General features: G+C 40.5%; 1 protein-coding gene across 3 annotated transcripts in view; it reads left to right on the forward strand.

Annotated features, from left to right (window-relative positions):
• Nucleotides 1-16,119, forward strand: part of AGXT2 (alanine--glyoxylate aminotransferase 2) — a 25,713-nt gene extending 9,594 nt beyond the window's left edge. For all 3 annotated transcript variants that reach the window (XM_074995686.1, XM_074995688.1, XM_074995689.1), the window contains 10 exons: nucleotides 634-728; nucleotides 1,782-1,875; nucleotides 4,624-4,717; nucleotides 6,932-7,032; nucleotides 8,520-8,612; nucleotides 10,843-10,975; nucleotides 11,720-11,808; nucleotides 13,034-13,183; nucleotides 13,510-13,608; nucleotides 15,485-16,119. In XM_074995686.1, the coding sequence (XP_074851787.1) occupies nucleotides 634-728; nucleotides 1,782-1,875; nucleotides 4,624-4,717; nucleotides 6,932-7,032; nucleotides 8,520-8,612; nucleotides 10,843-10,975; nucleotides 11,720-11,808; nucleotides 13,034-13,183; nucleotides 13,510-13,608; nucleotides 15,485-15,595 (1,059 nt within the window). In that variant the 3' untranslated portion in view covers nucleotides 15,596-16,119. The remainder of the gene's footprint in view (nucleotides 1-633; nucleotides 729-1,781; nucleotides 1,876-4,623; nucleotides 4,718-6,931; nucleotides 7,033-8,519; nucleotides 8,613-10,842; nucleotides 10,976-11,719; nucleotides 11,809-13,033; nucleotides 13,184-13,509; nucleotides 13,609-15,484) is intronic.
• The last annotated feature ends 87 nt before the right edge of the window (nucleotides 16,120-16,206 follow it).

Below are 16,206 nucleotides of genomic sequence, written 5' to 3' on the forward strand. Positions count from 1 at the left end.
GTAAAACCCTAAACTGTTGCCCTTCTTCAAACTTCCTCTTCTAAGAAAAATTGATCTTCTAAGGGCAATCTCAATTTTGCATACTATTGTTACAATCCGCACCCAAGTTTTACCTGGAGAGAAGATTTTGGTAGAGGGACAAACTATTTTCCGGTTGTTTACATAGTACATTTTTGACAGCACCTTGTGTATAGCAGGCCTGTATGCAGGAATTTTGGGAGAGAGGGCTTTTTTTTATATATAGACTGTCATCCCACAGTGCATCCTGCCTTTCTCCCCACTGTCCTGGGCTCTCTAGCTGGCCCTGCCCCCCTCCCCCCCAGCTTTCCTCCAACCACCCCCAGTTTGCCCCTCCACCACTCCATCCCTGCTTGGCCTGAAGAGGCCCCGCCCTCACCCCTTGCACAGCACTCCACCTTTTGTCAGTGACAGGATATTGTTCCAAGTGCTGAATGATATGTTATATGAAAATATATCTGTCTTGAACGGAATAAACAGAAGCACTCAGTATTTCAAACTCTTTGAATGTAAATTGCAGGAAAACAGCTCCATTTAGTTAATAGGCCACTGCGAAACAAAGTAAATATTCAGTTTAATGAGATTATGACTGATGTGCTATTTATTCTTTCTTAGGTGGTTTGCCTGACTAATAGTGGGTCAGAAGCCAATGATTTGGCTATGTTGATGGCAAGGCTTTATACTCGCAATTTTGACCTCATCTGTTTCAGGTAATCATATTTAGGGTGGATTTTGAAACTCCCTTTGCATAATTAATTTGATAGTGTATGAAAAGATGAAGGGACTTTGGTAACCAGATTCTGCCACTAAGTCATTCATTTGTATGTCTAAATTAGCTGTTACGACTCAAGAGATCTTGGAGTCATGGATCATTCTCTGAAAACATTCACTCGATGTGCAGTGGCAATCAAAAAGGGTAACAGACTTTTGGGAGTCATTCAAGAAAGGGATAGATAACAAGACAGAAAATATCATGTTGCTACTGTATAAATCCCTAGTATGCCCACATCCAGAATTATGAGGGAAGATGTGTTTTTTTCTTCCTCGAAAGATATACACTCATCCCTCGTTTAATGAATATTTATGAGTACTCACTAAAATGAGGAACATATATACCTACCTTTATTCACTATATGAGTGAACTTCCCGCATATATGAACGGGGTCCCTGGCCAGGGAGCGGGGAGACCTGCAGCCCTGTGGCTGGCTCAGCTCCAGCTGTGGGGGTCCCTGGCTGGGGGTGGGGAGACCCACAGCTGGAGCCTTCTCCCTCCCTTCCCTCAGACATGCAGCTGTCTGACAGCCCTTTGGCTGGGGGAAAAGAGGGAGGAGGCTCTTAGCCTGGTTCACTCCCCTGCAATGGCAGGAATGTAAAACTAACCAGCCATGAATTGATCGGTTTCCTGGCCGCGCAAGCCATGGGGAGACTGGAACCAGCCTGGCCCTGGTTCCCAGCTCCTGCCACTCTGGGAGTCAAGAAACTGACCAGTGTTCTTCACCATTCATCTTCCTGAGCACTAAAGTGTGCTTTTAAATTGCAATGAAAACTCTCAGGAGGCAAGTACCGGAAACAGAGTAGCACAGAGGGCAAGAGGCATCCCTTATTGGATGCAAATGTGTTTTCCGGTGATTTGCTCTCTTCCCCACACATATGAGAAATCAGCCTTCTGTGAATACTGATGTTGTTTCCAACAAAAAACTTTTGCCACTAGTGTAATCCGAAAAAAATGAATGTTGTTTGTGTGCTTTGTTCTGTTCACACAGAGGAGGATACCATGGAGCCAGTCCATACACACTGGGCTTGACGTCCGTTGGAGTTTTTAAGCCTAGTATCGCCAATGGGTTTGGCTGCCAAACAGTGAGGTTTTTGTAATACCATCTAAATAATGAGCCTTCTATTTTCCCTAAATATTACAGCATTTGTGTAATGCTTTAGCTCTTCCAAGCAGTGTACAACATTAACTTACCCTTCTGGTAGACCTCTGAATTTGATAAGTAGTACATATGCAGACTGATTCACCCTTTCACTGCACCTTGTGCAGCTATTGTACCCACACAGTGCAAATGCTAGCCCTGTGAATGATAAAGCACACAGTCCTGTTGCACCTTAAAAACTAACAATTTTATCTATTAGGTAACGAGCTTTCATGGGAAAGACCCACTTCATATTCTGGAGCAGAACTATGAGAATGATAGTTTTAGACCCATTTTGGTCTTGCTTTTTACTGGTATAAATGCTGTACAAGATACAGCATAATGGCATATTGGCCAACAAGTCATATTCCCATGTCCATTAGGGCATATTTTACTGGTTTGCTTTTGCTAAGCTATTTAAAGTTGACCCATGAGGGATTCCCTTTTGGACTGAAAGTATTTTGGAAATCCATAGTGGATCCTGCATCACGGTCCCCCTCCCCTCCCTAGTCCCCCCAAGTATTCCTTGTTAGCTGAGCACTTGGGTGGCCCCTGCCCCCAGGAGAGATTCAGATGCCACCTAGCTGATTTAGCAGAGTGACCACAGCCACTCATAGCCAGCAGGATCTGTTTGTATTGGGTGGTGCACAGCACAAAAATTACTCCACCCACAGACAGAAAAAAATAGAGGTAATGCTGATCCCCACCATAAGGAATGTGTCTGGGGAAAGGGATGTGCATGGTATCTCTACACCTTGGTGACCCATGGCTGCAGGAATGTTTTCTTTAGACTGTGGAAATGTGTTGGCCACTGTAATCTATGCCTAGAACCAGGCCAGCCACAAAACTGTTACCCTCCACGCCCGACTCCCTTGTGATGTTCACTCTCTCCCTGGGTCTTTGATGCACCCAGCCTTCTTTGAATACAGCTGAGAATCCTGGAGACAGAATTTATTAAGTGACTTGCTGTTTGTCACATAATCATTGGCAGGGTCAGGATTAGACTGTATAAGTCCCTGGCTTCCAGCCCACCATCAGTCCACTAGACTTCACTTACCTTCCTCTAAGGTGGATGCATAACTTGGAGGGAAAAGAGCACTCAGAATGGTTATCAGTAATTCACTGTCAAATATCTAGGTCCTATCAAATGATGTCCTGCAGGGGTCTGTCCTGAATCTAGTACTAATTAATATTTTCATTAATGACTTGGATAATGGAGTGAAATATGTTTATAAACTTCACAGCTGGCAGTAGGCTGGGAGGGGGTTGCAAGTACTCTGACAGACAGCATTAGAATTTAAAGTGATAAAGACATTATCTGAAATCAACAAGAGGACATTCAATAAAAACAAGTGCAGAATACTTCAACTGAGATACAAAAATCAAATGCACATATAGGAAAACCAAGAATATATGTGGGTAGATACTCGTTCCTCTGAAAAGGATATGGGGGTGACAGTGGATCACAAAATGAGTGACTCAGCAATTATTATCAGTTGCAAAATGGGCTAATATCTTTTTGAAGTGTATAAACAAGAGTATGATATTCCCTGCTCTGCTTGACACTGATGAAGCCTCAGCTGGAGTGTTGTGTCCATTTTTGGGTGCCACATTTTAAGAAAGATATGGGCAAATGGGAGAGAGGCCAGAAGAGACCAATAACAGTGATAACAGGTTTAGAAAATCTGATCTATAAGGAAGGTTTTAAAAATCTGGTCATGGTTAGTTTAAAGCAAAGACGCTTCAGGGGGATATCTGATAAGCTTTCAAATATGTTAAGATCTGTTTATAAGGAGGACAGTTATTAAGGTAGGACATAAAGTTTAATGTATACCAGGAAGATTTATATCAGAGAGGTAGCCGTGTTAGTCTGTAGCTTCGAGAACAACAAAAAGTCTTGTGACGCCTTATAGACTAACAGATATTTTGGAGCATAAGCTTTTGTGGGCAAAGACATCTGAAGAAGCGGGTCTTTGCCCATGAAAGCTTATGCTCCAAAATATCTGTTAGTCTATAAGGTGCCACAAGACTTCTTGTTGTTCAGGAAGATTTATGTGAGACATTAGGAAAAGCTTCAGACTATAAAGATAAATAATTAAGGTCTGGTGATTTTTGAAGAACAGGTGAGTCAAAAAGCTTCCTGAGAAGGTTGTGTTGTACTTAGTCCTGCCTTACTGCTTGGGGCTAAATTAGATGAGCTTAAGGAGTCCCTTCCAGCCAGCTTTATGGCCCTTTTTCTAGGGATTCTTGGAATTCTACTAGCAATTCTGGACAAAATTATAGTGAATCTTGGACAACAATAACTAATGAGTGATAGATGTCCATTGTGAGTGAAAAATAGTCACTGGAGGTCCAAATGTTTTTAATTTCAGAAACTTTTATTTCTGGTCTTCTACCTTCCTTCCCTCATAACACCTCAAATCTGTGGGGAGGGAAATAGTTCTTATTTATGTTTTCACAAATTGTTAATGGCGGGATCAGCTGAATCAGGTTTCCTTGTACATGTGATCTGATTTTTGGAGTTCTCTTTATCACAAGCTCTATTTAACCAAAAATAATAATTATTATAATAATATAGGAATAAGTATTTAATGACTTTCAGAAGTGTCAGTGTAAATAAAAATGTTTCTTTTGATCAGTACTTGCATTCTTCATGCTGGCAAAATTACAGCTTTTTTGCTGTGCTTGGCAGACAATGTTACCGGATGTTTTTCGTGGTCCATGGGGAGGAAGCCATTGCCGAGATTCTCCTGTGCAAACTATTCGGAAATGCAGCTGTTCTCAAGGTTAGTTGATTGCAAAAAATGTCTGCTGGTGGGTGCAAAAGAGGAGGGACTGGAAGAGTCAACTGGATGTTTAACAACATAGATAGACAAATATACGGGTCTGCAACTTGCAGCTCTGGAGTCGCATGTGGCTCTTTAAGGACGTCTTTGTGGCTCCTGACACTATAATTGCAAAATTTAAAAAAAAAAAAAAACCTCCTGATTATTTTCAATGAACGTTTAAAAGCTGAACAATGAAAATTCATATCTAAATAGCAAATGTGATCTTGAAATGTTGGATAACTCACTCTTTAATATGTACAGTGCTTTGTGGGATATGTATGTGCACTGTTCTTAAAACAGGGATTACAAGAAGTATTGTCTGATGTTATTTTATTAAGAACTGTCTCATATTCACATGGATTGTGGCTTTTGAATTGTTGAGTTTTTTATCAAACTGGAAAAAATGGCTCTTCTTGCTCTTTTGGTTGCTGACCCCTGTACAAATACATGCAGGCTGCTAAGAATGTTGGCGTTGACTGAGAGCTTTGATGATTGTAATTTTGGCAAGCAAGTCGTCATCAATAGACTATGATTTTTTTCCAAATGGGACTTAAGGGAATTGGGATGTATATCGGAATTGGCCATCTCACATGTGTGGAATCCTTTGAAAGTCCCAGATTGAGCTCCTGCTGATTGCCTGGTGCTCTGAAATATTTTGAGTTGCTGGGAGATTGGGGATAGTGACAAATGTGTTTTCTGCTTTCCTGGGTTTTCTGCTTTCCTAGCAGCTTCTATCTTGAAGGGCCATGTGACCAATGCAAAATATAAACTGAAAACTGTTGCTATTTGGGGCAATATTGGGTGGCATGGAATAAGGCATTATGGATGCTGCATGTTGTGCCTAGGCCATGTGAAAGCTCCATCGTTCTTTAACAAGTGACGATTAGAAATTTTTTTTCTCCTGGTGCAGTAAACTGGTTCCTAAATACACAACAAATCAGTCTCTTGCTATCTGCCGCTGATGGTGAATAAAGGGATGAATCACACTAGTTGGTAGCTACTTAGACATCTGATTTGTCTTCTGTTACAGCACATAGTGATACCTCGTCACATAGACTCATATCTTCCATAATAGTTCCACCTGCCTTTTTGTTAGTAATCATGCTGCACCAACATGTCCTTCTGCTTTATATTTATCGTATCAGAGCCTTTGAAGCCAGAAGGGACCATTGCCATCATCTAGGCTGTCTGTCTGCATGGTACGGGCTGCAGAGCTTCATGTCGCAGGCCACCCACTCTAATAGACTGATCACTTCTGACTGAGTTCCTGAAGTCTTCAAATGAAGATTTAAAGACTACAAGTTATAGGGAATTTGCTATTTATTCTAGTTCAAACAAGCAAATGACACAAGGCCAATGCTGTAGAGGAAGGGAACACACACCCCCACCCCTAGTGTCTCTGCCTGTCTGACTTGGGGGAACATTTCTTCTTATCTCCAAATACATTGTGATCAGTTGGCCCTTGAGTCTGTGAATGAGACTGACCAGCTAGTTACCTGGGAAAGAATCCTCTGTAATGACGCAGAGTACTGCCCATCTATCATCCCATCACCAGTCATTGGAGATACTTCCTAATAGCATTCACAGGTTATCCATGTGCCACTGTAGGCAATTTCTTCTCACCATCCCCTCCATAATCTTGCCAAGCTTAATCTTGAAACCAGTTAGTGGTTTTTCATTTTTTCTTTCTCTCTCTTTTTTTTTTTTAAATTCAGGCCATCTGCTCTTCATACCTTGTGCTGATGTTCAGTTCTCCATAATATCTGCCTCCTGCCTTATATATATAGCCATGGTCTGAAGGATGGGGCCAACCTCATGTGCTGCAACTTTCTACTGGCACTGTATTTTGAATTTTTAATAATTTAAAAGAGCATAGTGGCTTGGGGCTTTTTGGAGCAAAAAAATTAATGATAGTCAGATAGTGGCTGCTTTGTAATTTCTCTGAACCAGGAAAACTAAGAAAAAAGACTGATCTGCTGCCTCAGATGACATGTGGGGAAACAAAAGGATAAATTTCTTTTGGTGATGCTAATTTGGGAGCATAGCAGTTTTTGTTAAATATGTTAAAACACTAAAAATACTGTTTATATATGTTAACACCCATTTCACATTGTTAATCTAACTTTGTATTATTTTCAGTATATTATTCTTATTGGTATTTCCTCAATTCAGGCTGTTGTGAAGCTAACGATCAGTACATTGAACAGTTAAAAGACACACTGAGGACTTGTGCATCAAAGGCAGTTGCAGGGTTTATTGCTGAGCCGATTCAAGTAGGTGACTTGTCATATCTCATTCTAATTGTAAGCCTGACGTGTAACTTCCCTCTAACAACTGTATTTTTAATCTTCTCTGAGCTGCTTTGATCATTCAAAAGGAAGGGCTGCAACTTTACTTCAATTATAACTTCCTTCTTCTCCTGTCAACAATGCCTCTTGAGAGAAATCTTGGCCCCATTAAAGTCAAGTGGAAATTTTGCCTCTGACTTCAGTGGAGCTAAGATTTAATTCCTTGTGTTCTGTGTTTTTCTTTGTATCCCTTGACTGAGTGCAGGATTCCTATATTTTTCCATATCCTGTCTATTCAATAACAGATCAATGGGCAACCTGAAAACCCCCGTATTCCTACAGAACAAAACCAGTAAATCAAATTTTAGCCTTATAGCCTTTAATGTCCCTTTCATAGATTGATTTTTAGAAATACTATGCTAAATATTTAGTGAATATACAAGTATTTCAAAAAGTGTGGCAGACTCAAGAAAAAAGTTAATTTTGACTGCTGTTGCCTGTCCAGTTTGTGTTCGAAAAGGGCATACCTGCTATAAGTTCATAGATTGAAAAGTGTACAGGGAGTGTAGTAAACTGTTATTCTTTAAGGTGTTGTTTCTATACACAGTATATTGAAATGCAGGCTTCAAAAGTGCTGGGAGGAAGATGGGGGAGCAGGTAAGTGTGGAGCTCCTGTGTGCAAAAGGCATATGGGAGGGGGCACACAGGTGGAATCCCAGTGAGCTGTGGGCTGCTGCATCCCACTGAGATGGAGGGTCATTCTTGAGTCCGACACACTATTCCATGATTGCCCATTCCTGGTCTATATTCTCCCAGACTATTATGTTATCCCCCACCCCTCCAACACACACAAACACACACACACACACACACACACACACACATGCCCGTGAACATTTTAGCTGAAGCGTATTTCTTTTAATTTACTCCTAATCAATTTTTCCAGCTTTGGGAGGGATGTGCATGTTTGGAGAGAGTTCACAGAACAACAAAAGTTTGTTCTGTTCTGGTAATAAGGAGACTAAAAGTGATACAACATTCCAGATACTGTTGCATCAGCACCATACAAAGTATAATTCTAAAGTATATTTGACGTTTGGATCATTAGACAAGTGACTCTGAAATTCTTTTTGCCTCTTTTTGTGAGCCCTCATTGTCCACACCTGGGGGGAAATATTGCATTAGAAAGAGAAGGCTGAAGTCTTGTTTTATTTTTTACTTTTTGTATGGTTTTATTTTTGTAGCCCATGCAATATTGGTACAAAAAGAGAGAATTCCAAGTTCAAAAGATAGCCACACCCTCCATTTTAGCCTGTTGAGCAAGGTATCTAAAAAGATCTGTGATGAAAGGAGATTTGATTACTAATGAATTAAAGTTCTGTCTAGATTTTTCACTGTCTGATCTCTTGGACTGCCAGGGTTTGCGGGGTAGAGTTTGTGCTGAAGGCAATACATTTGTACATTTTTGACAGGGTTATAATGGAGCTGTTCAGTATCCTAAAAGATTTCTACAGGAGGCTTTTCGGCTCATACGTGAGAGAGGAGGCGTCTGTATTGCAGACGAAGTGAGTATCCAGAAATATAGTTTTTGGAGGGTTGCAATATTTCTGCCAGGCCACCAAAAATTTCAGCAATTTTATGTAGGCAGGGCGTACACCCTTGAAATAGTTTGTATTAAATTCTAATTAAGCCTTTCCTGTTTCACACCCTAAGAGGAGAACAAAGTGTGATATTCCAGCACAAGAGGTTTTCTAGACAAAGCTAATATCAGAAGTTATTAATCCTGCATTTTCATGTGCATTAAATTAACACAGTACAGATTTCAGTTTCTACAACAGTGCCCCTTTTGTTGGTTGTATAAATGGATAGAGTACACATACACACACCTCATAGACCTGGAAGGGACCCTGAGAGGTCATCGAGTCCGGTCCCCTGCTCTCTCAGCAGGACCAAGAACCCTCCCTAACAGATTTTTTTTTAATTTGTTTGCCCCAAACCTCTCAATGGCCACCTTAAAGATTGAGTTCACACCCCTAAATTTACAAGGCCAAAGCTCTAACCACCAAGCTATTTAATCTGTTTGTATCAGTAGAAAATACGGTTCTTAAACTCTTACCATTACATAGTTGAGTCTTGCTCCAGAGGGTCTGCATAAAGAAAGCAGTTTTTACAAGATAACATTGTAAAACTTGAATATAAACAAGACAAATGCCAGTGTAACAGGATGAACGCTAGAGGAGAGGTTGCTGCCACTCTTTGATAGTTACACATTTTAAATCTAATTTGCTTGTTTAAGATAATCTGAGCTACTGATCACTCGGGGAAACAGAGTTTGAAAGGCACACTGTGATGGATGCTAGAGCTCTTAAGAGTAGTGGAATTAATACAGCTTGAAATGGGGGATTCTGAAAAGTGCTAAACAGCTGCAGCTCCCAATGACTGCTTCTCAGTCCCTCTTTTACTACAGGTTGCACCTCCCTGGTCTAGCACCCTTAGCATCTGAGCAGTCCTGGACCAGGGTTTGTCAGACCAGGGAAGGTCAATGCTCCCCTCCTGGCGTTCAGTTCCTCTCCTTGCCGTCAGCCCTGGCCATGTCCCAGATGCCACCCAGAGCTCCCCAGCCCCAGATGTCAGGCTGCTGCCTTCTAGGTTGAGTCTCAGTCATGGACCAAACAGTTCCTGTTCCCAGCCTCTGCTCCTCAGCCAGGGCCATGTGACTGGCCCAGCTTTGGCTGCCTGATCCAGACCTAAGGTTCCCAGCTGCCAGACTCCAGGCTGGCCTTAGCTCCTAGATGCTACGGCTCTCTGAGCCAGCAACATCCGTAGATATTAGTGCAAGGGTGTTTTATCAGGGCTGGCAACCATCAGGAAGTTTGCAGCTATCCTAGGCACAGAGGCATAAACAGTTCCAATTCAAAGTGAGCAATAGCAGTTCTTATTTGGTTTTCTGGGGCAGCCCAGTTGAGTGACTGGGGTGTCCTTTGCAGTCTGAGCTGTATTCAAGCAAATAGGAGCTGGCAGGTTTCAAGGCTAGGCTCCATTAATGGTGAGTCTCTCATTAGGGCCACATTACATTCATTGGTTTGCTACCATCAGTCCCATACAGTGCTAAACCCAGTTGTAACATGTGGCAGTCCCAGCCTGTTCCACACAGGGTTCTGAATACAGTTCCTGTTTCTCTTCCCCCACATATCTGTTTCATTGTACCAGTTTCTGCTTCCTAGTTGCTTCTTGATCAGGGTTCTTTCTGCTGCCTGGCCAAAAAAAAAGGAAATGCAGTGAGGACTGTCGTCTCCTGCCTGGGCATGTCCTGGCTGAGGCTCTTTCCTCCTATCAGGTTAAGAGGCAGGGGATGTGCAGTAGTGATGGAATTATGTGAATAGTAGTCTCCTGCTTAGGAGAACTCATCACAATATAGTTTATTTGTTGTAGCCCCTTAATTGACACAGATCATTACTCAGAACACAATACCAGATGTGTATTGTATAGTTGCAGAGGAGGTAGGATGTAAACAATTCCACTTTGCATTTGCAGTAAGTGTACAGTGTCTCTGTTTAAAAAAAAAAAAAAAAAGTGATGTCAACAGAACTAATAGTGGAACTTGTCTTGTACTGTAATCAGTATTTAGCATAGGAAAGAAAATGTGTGTTAAGCCAGCTGAATAAGGCTCCTGCTAGAATAAAGTTGGCATTTAGAGTCTATAGCTATAAGGGCAAATTGGTAGTCAGGCATGCATAGACTGCAAGTTATGAAACCAAGCAACAACTTCTACAATTTTGGATTTTCTTTTGAAAGGTCCAGACAGGGTTTGGGCGGACTGGCAGCCATTTCTGGGGATTTCAAACCCATGATGTAGTCCCTGATATTGTTACCACAGCAAAAGGAATTGGTAATGGCTTTCCAATGGCAGCTGTCATAACCACAAGAGGTATGTCATTCTTAAAACATGACATAGAGGTGACTAATAAATATATTGTAGAATAACAGCTTCTCTAGAGCCTTTTATCCAGCTAGAGGACCTTAGAAATATCAACATATTTCATTTCAAAGCCTTTTTATGGAATTGGTGTGATCACCATGACACACAACACCTTAGGCATTCAGAGTAATTATTTTAATCAAATTCAGATTGTGGTCCCTGTTACACCAGTTTAAATCTAAAGTAAATCCATTGAAAGTAACGGAGTTACATTGGTGTAACTGAGATCAGTGTCAAGCTCTGACAGTCACGGCTGGAACTGAAAGAACCCAGAAACCTTTTGTTCACTGCCCTATCCATCAGACATACCTTTAGTACTAGAAAAGCGTTCTGCACAACTCCAGAATTGTTGACTGGTTAATACTAACGATTCAGTGGACTTAGTGGCTTGGGGAAATATGGAGTTTTATCATAGCTCTACCAGACTGTTCACTAGATCTGTAGGACATTTAACCGTTCATCTGTTAAAATCCATTCCCCTTCCTCTTAGCAGCTGCTGCATAGACCATATATTTTCTGAAATTTTGCCCGAAAAATTCAGATGTTACCCAAAACTATACAACTTTCTTCTTCTGTTGCCTGCAGTTCAGACTGATTCATATTATTAAATGTGAAACGAAAACATATGGTACTTATCACTAGACTTCAGGTAATTGTAAGGAAGGAAATCAATGAATATGCTTTTTCTTTTAGAGATTGCAAATATCTTGGCTCAAATTTTTCATTTCAACACATTTGGAGGAAATGCTGTAGCCTGTGTAGTGGGATCTGCAGTTCTTGATGTAAGAAGTGATATGTTCATAGCATCTTACACTACTGCCTGCTATGCATTATGGCAGAGCTTTGTGCTACTTCCCTTTCAAATGGTGGAACATCTAATGCATACAGAAAATGATGGTTAAAGATTTATTATTGTTAATTCATGGAGAATATGCACATAAACAAAAAAATGCCTGACTATTCCTATTTCTATAATTGATTTCATCTTGTAGCAAGAGGATCAAATTTCTCTATGATTAATAGACTGTGATTAACAGCTTCATCTTTTTCTTTCCTTCCTTATATTTTCTGCTTGCTGTTTGTCACTAGAAGTATGTGAAATTTACTTTTGTAGCTGTCCTATTAAGTAGCTCTGTCCGATGAAGTTATTTTTCCTCTATAGAAACCCTCTAAACTAGCAAGATCATTTATTCTAAGGTACATTCTTAAAGCATATATTAAACCCCCAGCTTCCATTTGCAAAAAAAAAAAAAAAGAAAAAAAATTTAGTGAACTTAAATCTTCATGCAACACCTTGAAAAACAGGACCTGTATCCATGCCCTATTCATGTGAAGTAATGTAGTATGTAACATACAGCTACTTGATTACATGCATATATCCTTCCTTAAATCTCATTTCAAAATGGGATTCATCACTTTAATGACATGATGTTGCCAGTTCTGAACATCTGGCTCCTTAGTTACATCCTGATTTGCTGAAGGCTTGTTCCAGTAGAATAGCACTTCAGGACACCAACAGCCGATCTACTACTGCTGTCAGTGTGGTAAGCAAGTTCTGTTTTAGCCTCCATCCTCAAAAAGCTGAGCAGGATTATTGCATCTGATGAAGCAGGTCTTTGCCCATGAAAACTTATGCTTCAAACTATCTGGTGGTCTGTAAGGTGTCACAGGCCTTCTCGTTGATTGAGCTGGATCAGCGTTACGTGCGCAGTCAGTACTCACAAATACACAATGGTGGCTGTAGATAATTGCTGGGTAAACAGTGAAAAAGGCCATGACATAAGCTGTTGGTTAATTTGGAAAGTGTACTTTAGGGGTTTTTTTTTTTAATAAATAAACTTTCCAATTATACTTGAAGAGCTCAGACTTAAGACTGGCTTAATAATACACTGTTGCAAATCTTTGCTGAGCAGTAAGGTGCTTGCAGGCCACATATAGGTGTGCATATTAGCCAAATTCTGTTTTGGTTCTTTCCAACATAGGTCTTTATACATCATTTTTAACCAGGTTCTTGCAGAAGATGATCTACAAAAGAACAGTGAAGAAGTGGGAACTTACATGCTGTTGGAGTTTGCTAAATTGAGAGATAAATTTGAGATTGTTGGAGATGTCCGAGGCAAAGGCCTTATGATTGGGATAGAAATGGTGAAGAGTAAGGTTGGTAAATAGCACATATCCTTCTGTCTACCCAAGTGTTAAGACTTGAGATTCCTGTGTGAAGTGACTATATGCCAACTGACAGCATGCAGCTACTTCTCTAAACATAAGGAGTCAGAATTCTGCACCACTGAAAAATTAGAATATTCAAGAACTTGATACATCAGGGACTTTGATTAGTCCCATCCTAAAAGGCAGCTTAATCATTAACTTTCTCAAAATGTCAGTAGTGATGGCAATGGAACAAGCTCATTTATTTCTATAGTTTAGTTTGATATCTAGATAAAAATGGATTTTGCTCTCTCTCTGTCTCCTGCCTTCCACAGGACAGTCGTCAACCTCTTCCAGCTGAAGATGTGAATCAGATTGGGGAAGATTGCAAAGACATGGGAGTATTGTTTGGCATGAGTGGAATTTATGGTCAGGTACAGTAAGCTTTTGATTCAGTTGCAGCTGACTTGATTTCTTTCAAATTACTTCCATTCAATATGAGAACTAGAAGAGGAGTTTGGAAGTTAGTAAACAAGACTGTTGAAATTTCTAGCCTTCAGACAGGGAATGTGACCTTTAATAGTAAGTAGTCTGATGTAGCTATCAACCATTTCTGAATTCCCTAACTCTGTAATATGTAGATACTATCAGTTCTATCACCTGATTCAGTTTTGTCCATGGCTAGTGGTCAAAACCATGTGAAAAGAACAAAGCCTATGTTGTTATCAGCATGATGTGCTCAAGCTGTGATTAAGACCATCTCTTGTGAATCCATCAGTATAGGGGGCATGATCCACACCCTCCAATGTGCCCAGTAAATTAATTGAAAATTTATTCCAAATGATGTGGAATAGGCTAACAGGCAGCATATGATTCCCAACCTTTTCCTCCTCTGGGGCAATGGTAAGGCCAGTAGCTTACTACTGTAAGGCTGTGTCTACACTAGCCAAAAACTTTGAAATGGCTATTTTAAAGTTTACAGTGAAGCGCTGAAACACATATTCAGTGCCTCATTAGCACGTGGGCTGCCACGGCACTTCGAAATTGACACGTCTCACCACTGCCGCGCGGCTCATCCAAACGGGGCTCCTTTTTGAAAGGACCCCGCCTACTTCAAAGTCCCCTTATTCTCATCTGCTCATAGGAATAAGGGGACTTCGAAATTGACACAGCTCACCGCTGCCGCACAGCTCGTCCAGACAGGGCTCCTTTTCAAAAGGACCCTACTTACTTCGAAGTGCCGCGACCACCCGCATGCTAATGAGGCACTGAATATGTATTTCAGCACTTCATTAGTAAACTTCAAAATGGCCATTTCGAAGTTTTCGGGTAGCGTAGACATAGCCTAAGTGTTCCGAGCCAGAACAATCAATCAGGCAGACAACTTCAGACAGGCTCCCTCAGATCAGCTAGCTTCCCCCAATAAAGGAGACTTGCTGATATGCATATTCCATCGCCAATTAGTTTTTATAATGCACTATAAGATGATCAAAACAGATTTACTCCCATTGATGGTTATTAATATTTCAGCCAGTTTGAGAACAGCAGTAGAAACTGCAGGGGTTCAGCTTCTCTAACTCTTATAATCAAAAATCAGATTAGTTATGGGCATTAGACTGTTTGTACTAGGATGTGTAGTTTAATATTTGGGGAGCAAATAAAAGCAAAATACTGCAAGTCAAATCTCAGCCACAACTGTAGCAGCTGATACACAGCATCTGGGTTTCCACAGAAGTCAGTGGAATTAAGATAAGGAACAGTTTAGTTCTGTTGGAGTCAAACATTTGGAATCCTGAATTAACTAAAGCAACATCTGTTAAATTCGATTCCTTTATGTGATATTGCAGAACAGAACCATACAGAAATACTAGTTGAAAGGTGCACAAAGTGCACAACTTAATCACAGCTGACTCAGTTGGTTTTTCTGCTCGTTTTAATCTCCCCCCCAACCCCGCCCACTTGACCTGTGCTGCAGGATTCAAGATAACTAGCTACAGCTACCTCCCTTCATTTAATTCCTCTACCCAGTTTTAATAGTAGTGAGGCTTCTTAAGAAAAAAATAGAAATGCTCAACCACATACCTAACATCTGCTAGGTGGGGTGAAATTCCATTTTCTTGCATGGGAAAATTTGGAACTCTTAAGATAGCCTCATATTACTATTGTTACAACTGCAGTTTGGTATTTTTTTTTTTTTTTTTAAAAGACTGGTACTCCTGGAAAAAAGTAACAGGGATTAGGATTTGTGCCATTGAACATCCATTGGTCTCTTCTCCCTCACAGTTTAAAATTTTCTTCTTCTCCCCCCAGACATTTAGAATTAAACCTCCAATGTGCATTACAAAGCAAGATGTAGACTTTGCAGTGGAAGTATTTCAAGCTGCATTAATGAGACATCTGGAAAAAACATCTGCAAAATAGACTCTGAATAGTATTTCTCTGTATACTGGATGGTTGATAAGTTGAGATTCACACTCCAAACTCTGAAATACTGCAATCAGTACACCTGGCAAAAATTTATAGTATGAAAATTAGACTGATCTAATTTTATAGCACCTTCAACTCTTTAATATGAAAGATTGATTTCTTACATGTGTAGCAGTCTTACTGTAAACTGGGTCAAGGTAATATTCTATATTAAGAAAACACCACCACAAATCAAACTTGTTTTTTAAATTAGTGCTTCTAACTAGTCTGAAAACATCACACCACCCCACGAATGTGGCTGGGGCTTCTAGACTGGCACTACAGGAAAACCTGCTGCATGATATTGTCTGTCAGATCTGAGCTAGATTTTCTTTTCTTTAGGCCTGGCAATTTTGCTCTTACTACTGGGAATTCTGGTCATAGTTTCTGCAGTAAAAAAGGAATTGTTCTGGATAATCTTGGTAAAGTGACACTTGCTTCAGTAGTGTGTAGTCTTAATAAAAATGTAATTGCTTTTGCTTCTTGTGTGCAACTGTTTTTGGCATATTGCTAGGAAGTGAGGGGTAGGAATGAAATTCCTACAGAGCAGATGATCTGCTGGAAGC

The sequence above is a fragment of the Carettochelys insculpta genome, chromosome 5 (genome assembly GCF_033958435.1).
Source record: "Carettochelys insculpta isolate YL-2023 chromosome 5, ASM3395843v1, whole genome shotgun sequence".
Classification (NCBI taxonomy): domain Eukaryota; kingdom Metazoa; phylum Chordata; order Testudines; family Carettochelyidae; genus Carettochelys; species Carettochelys insculpta.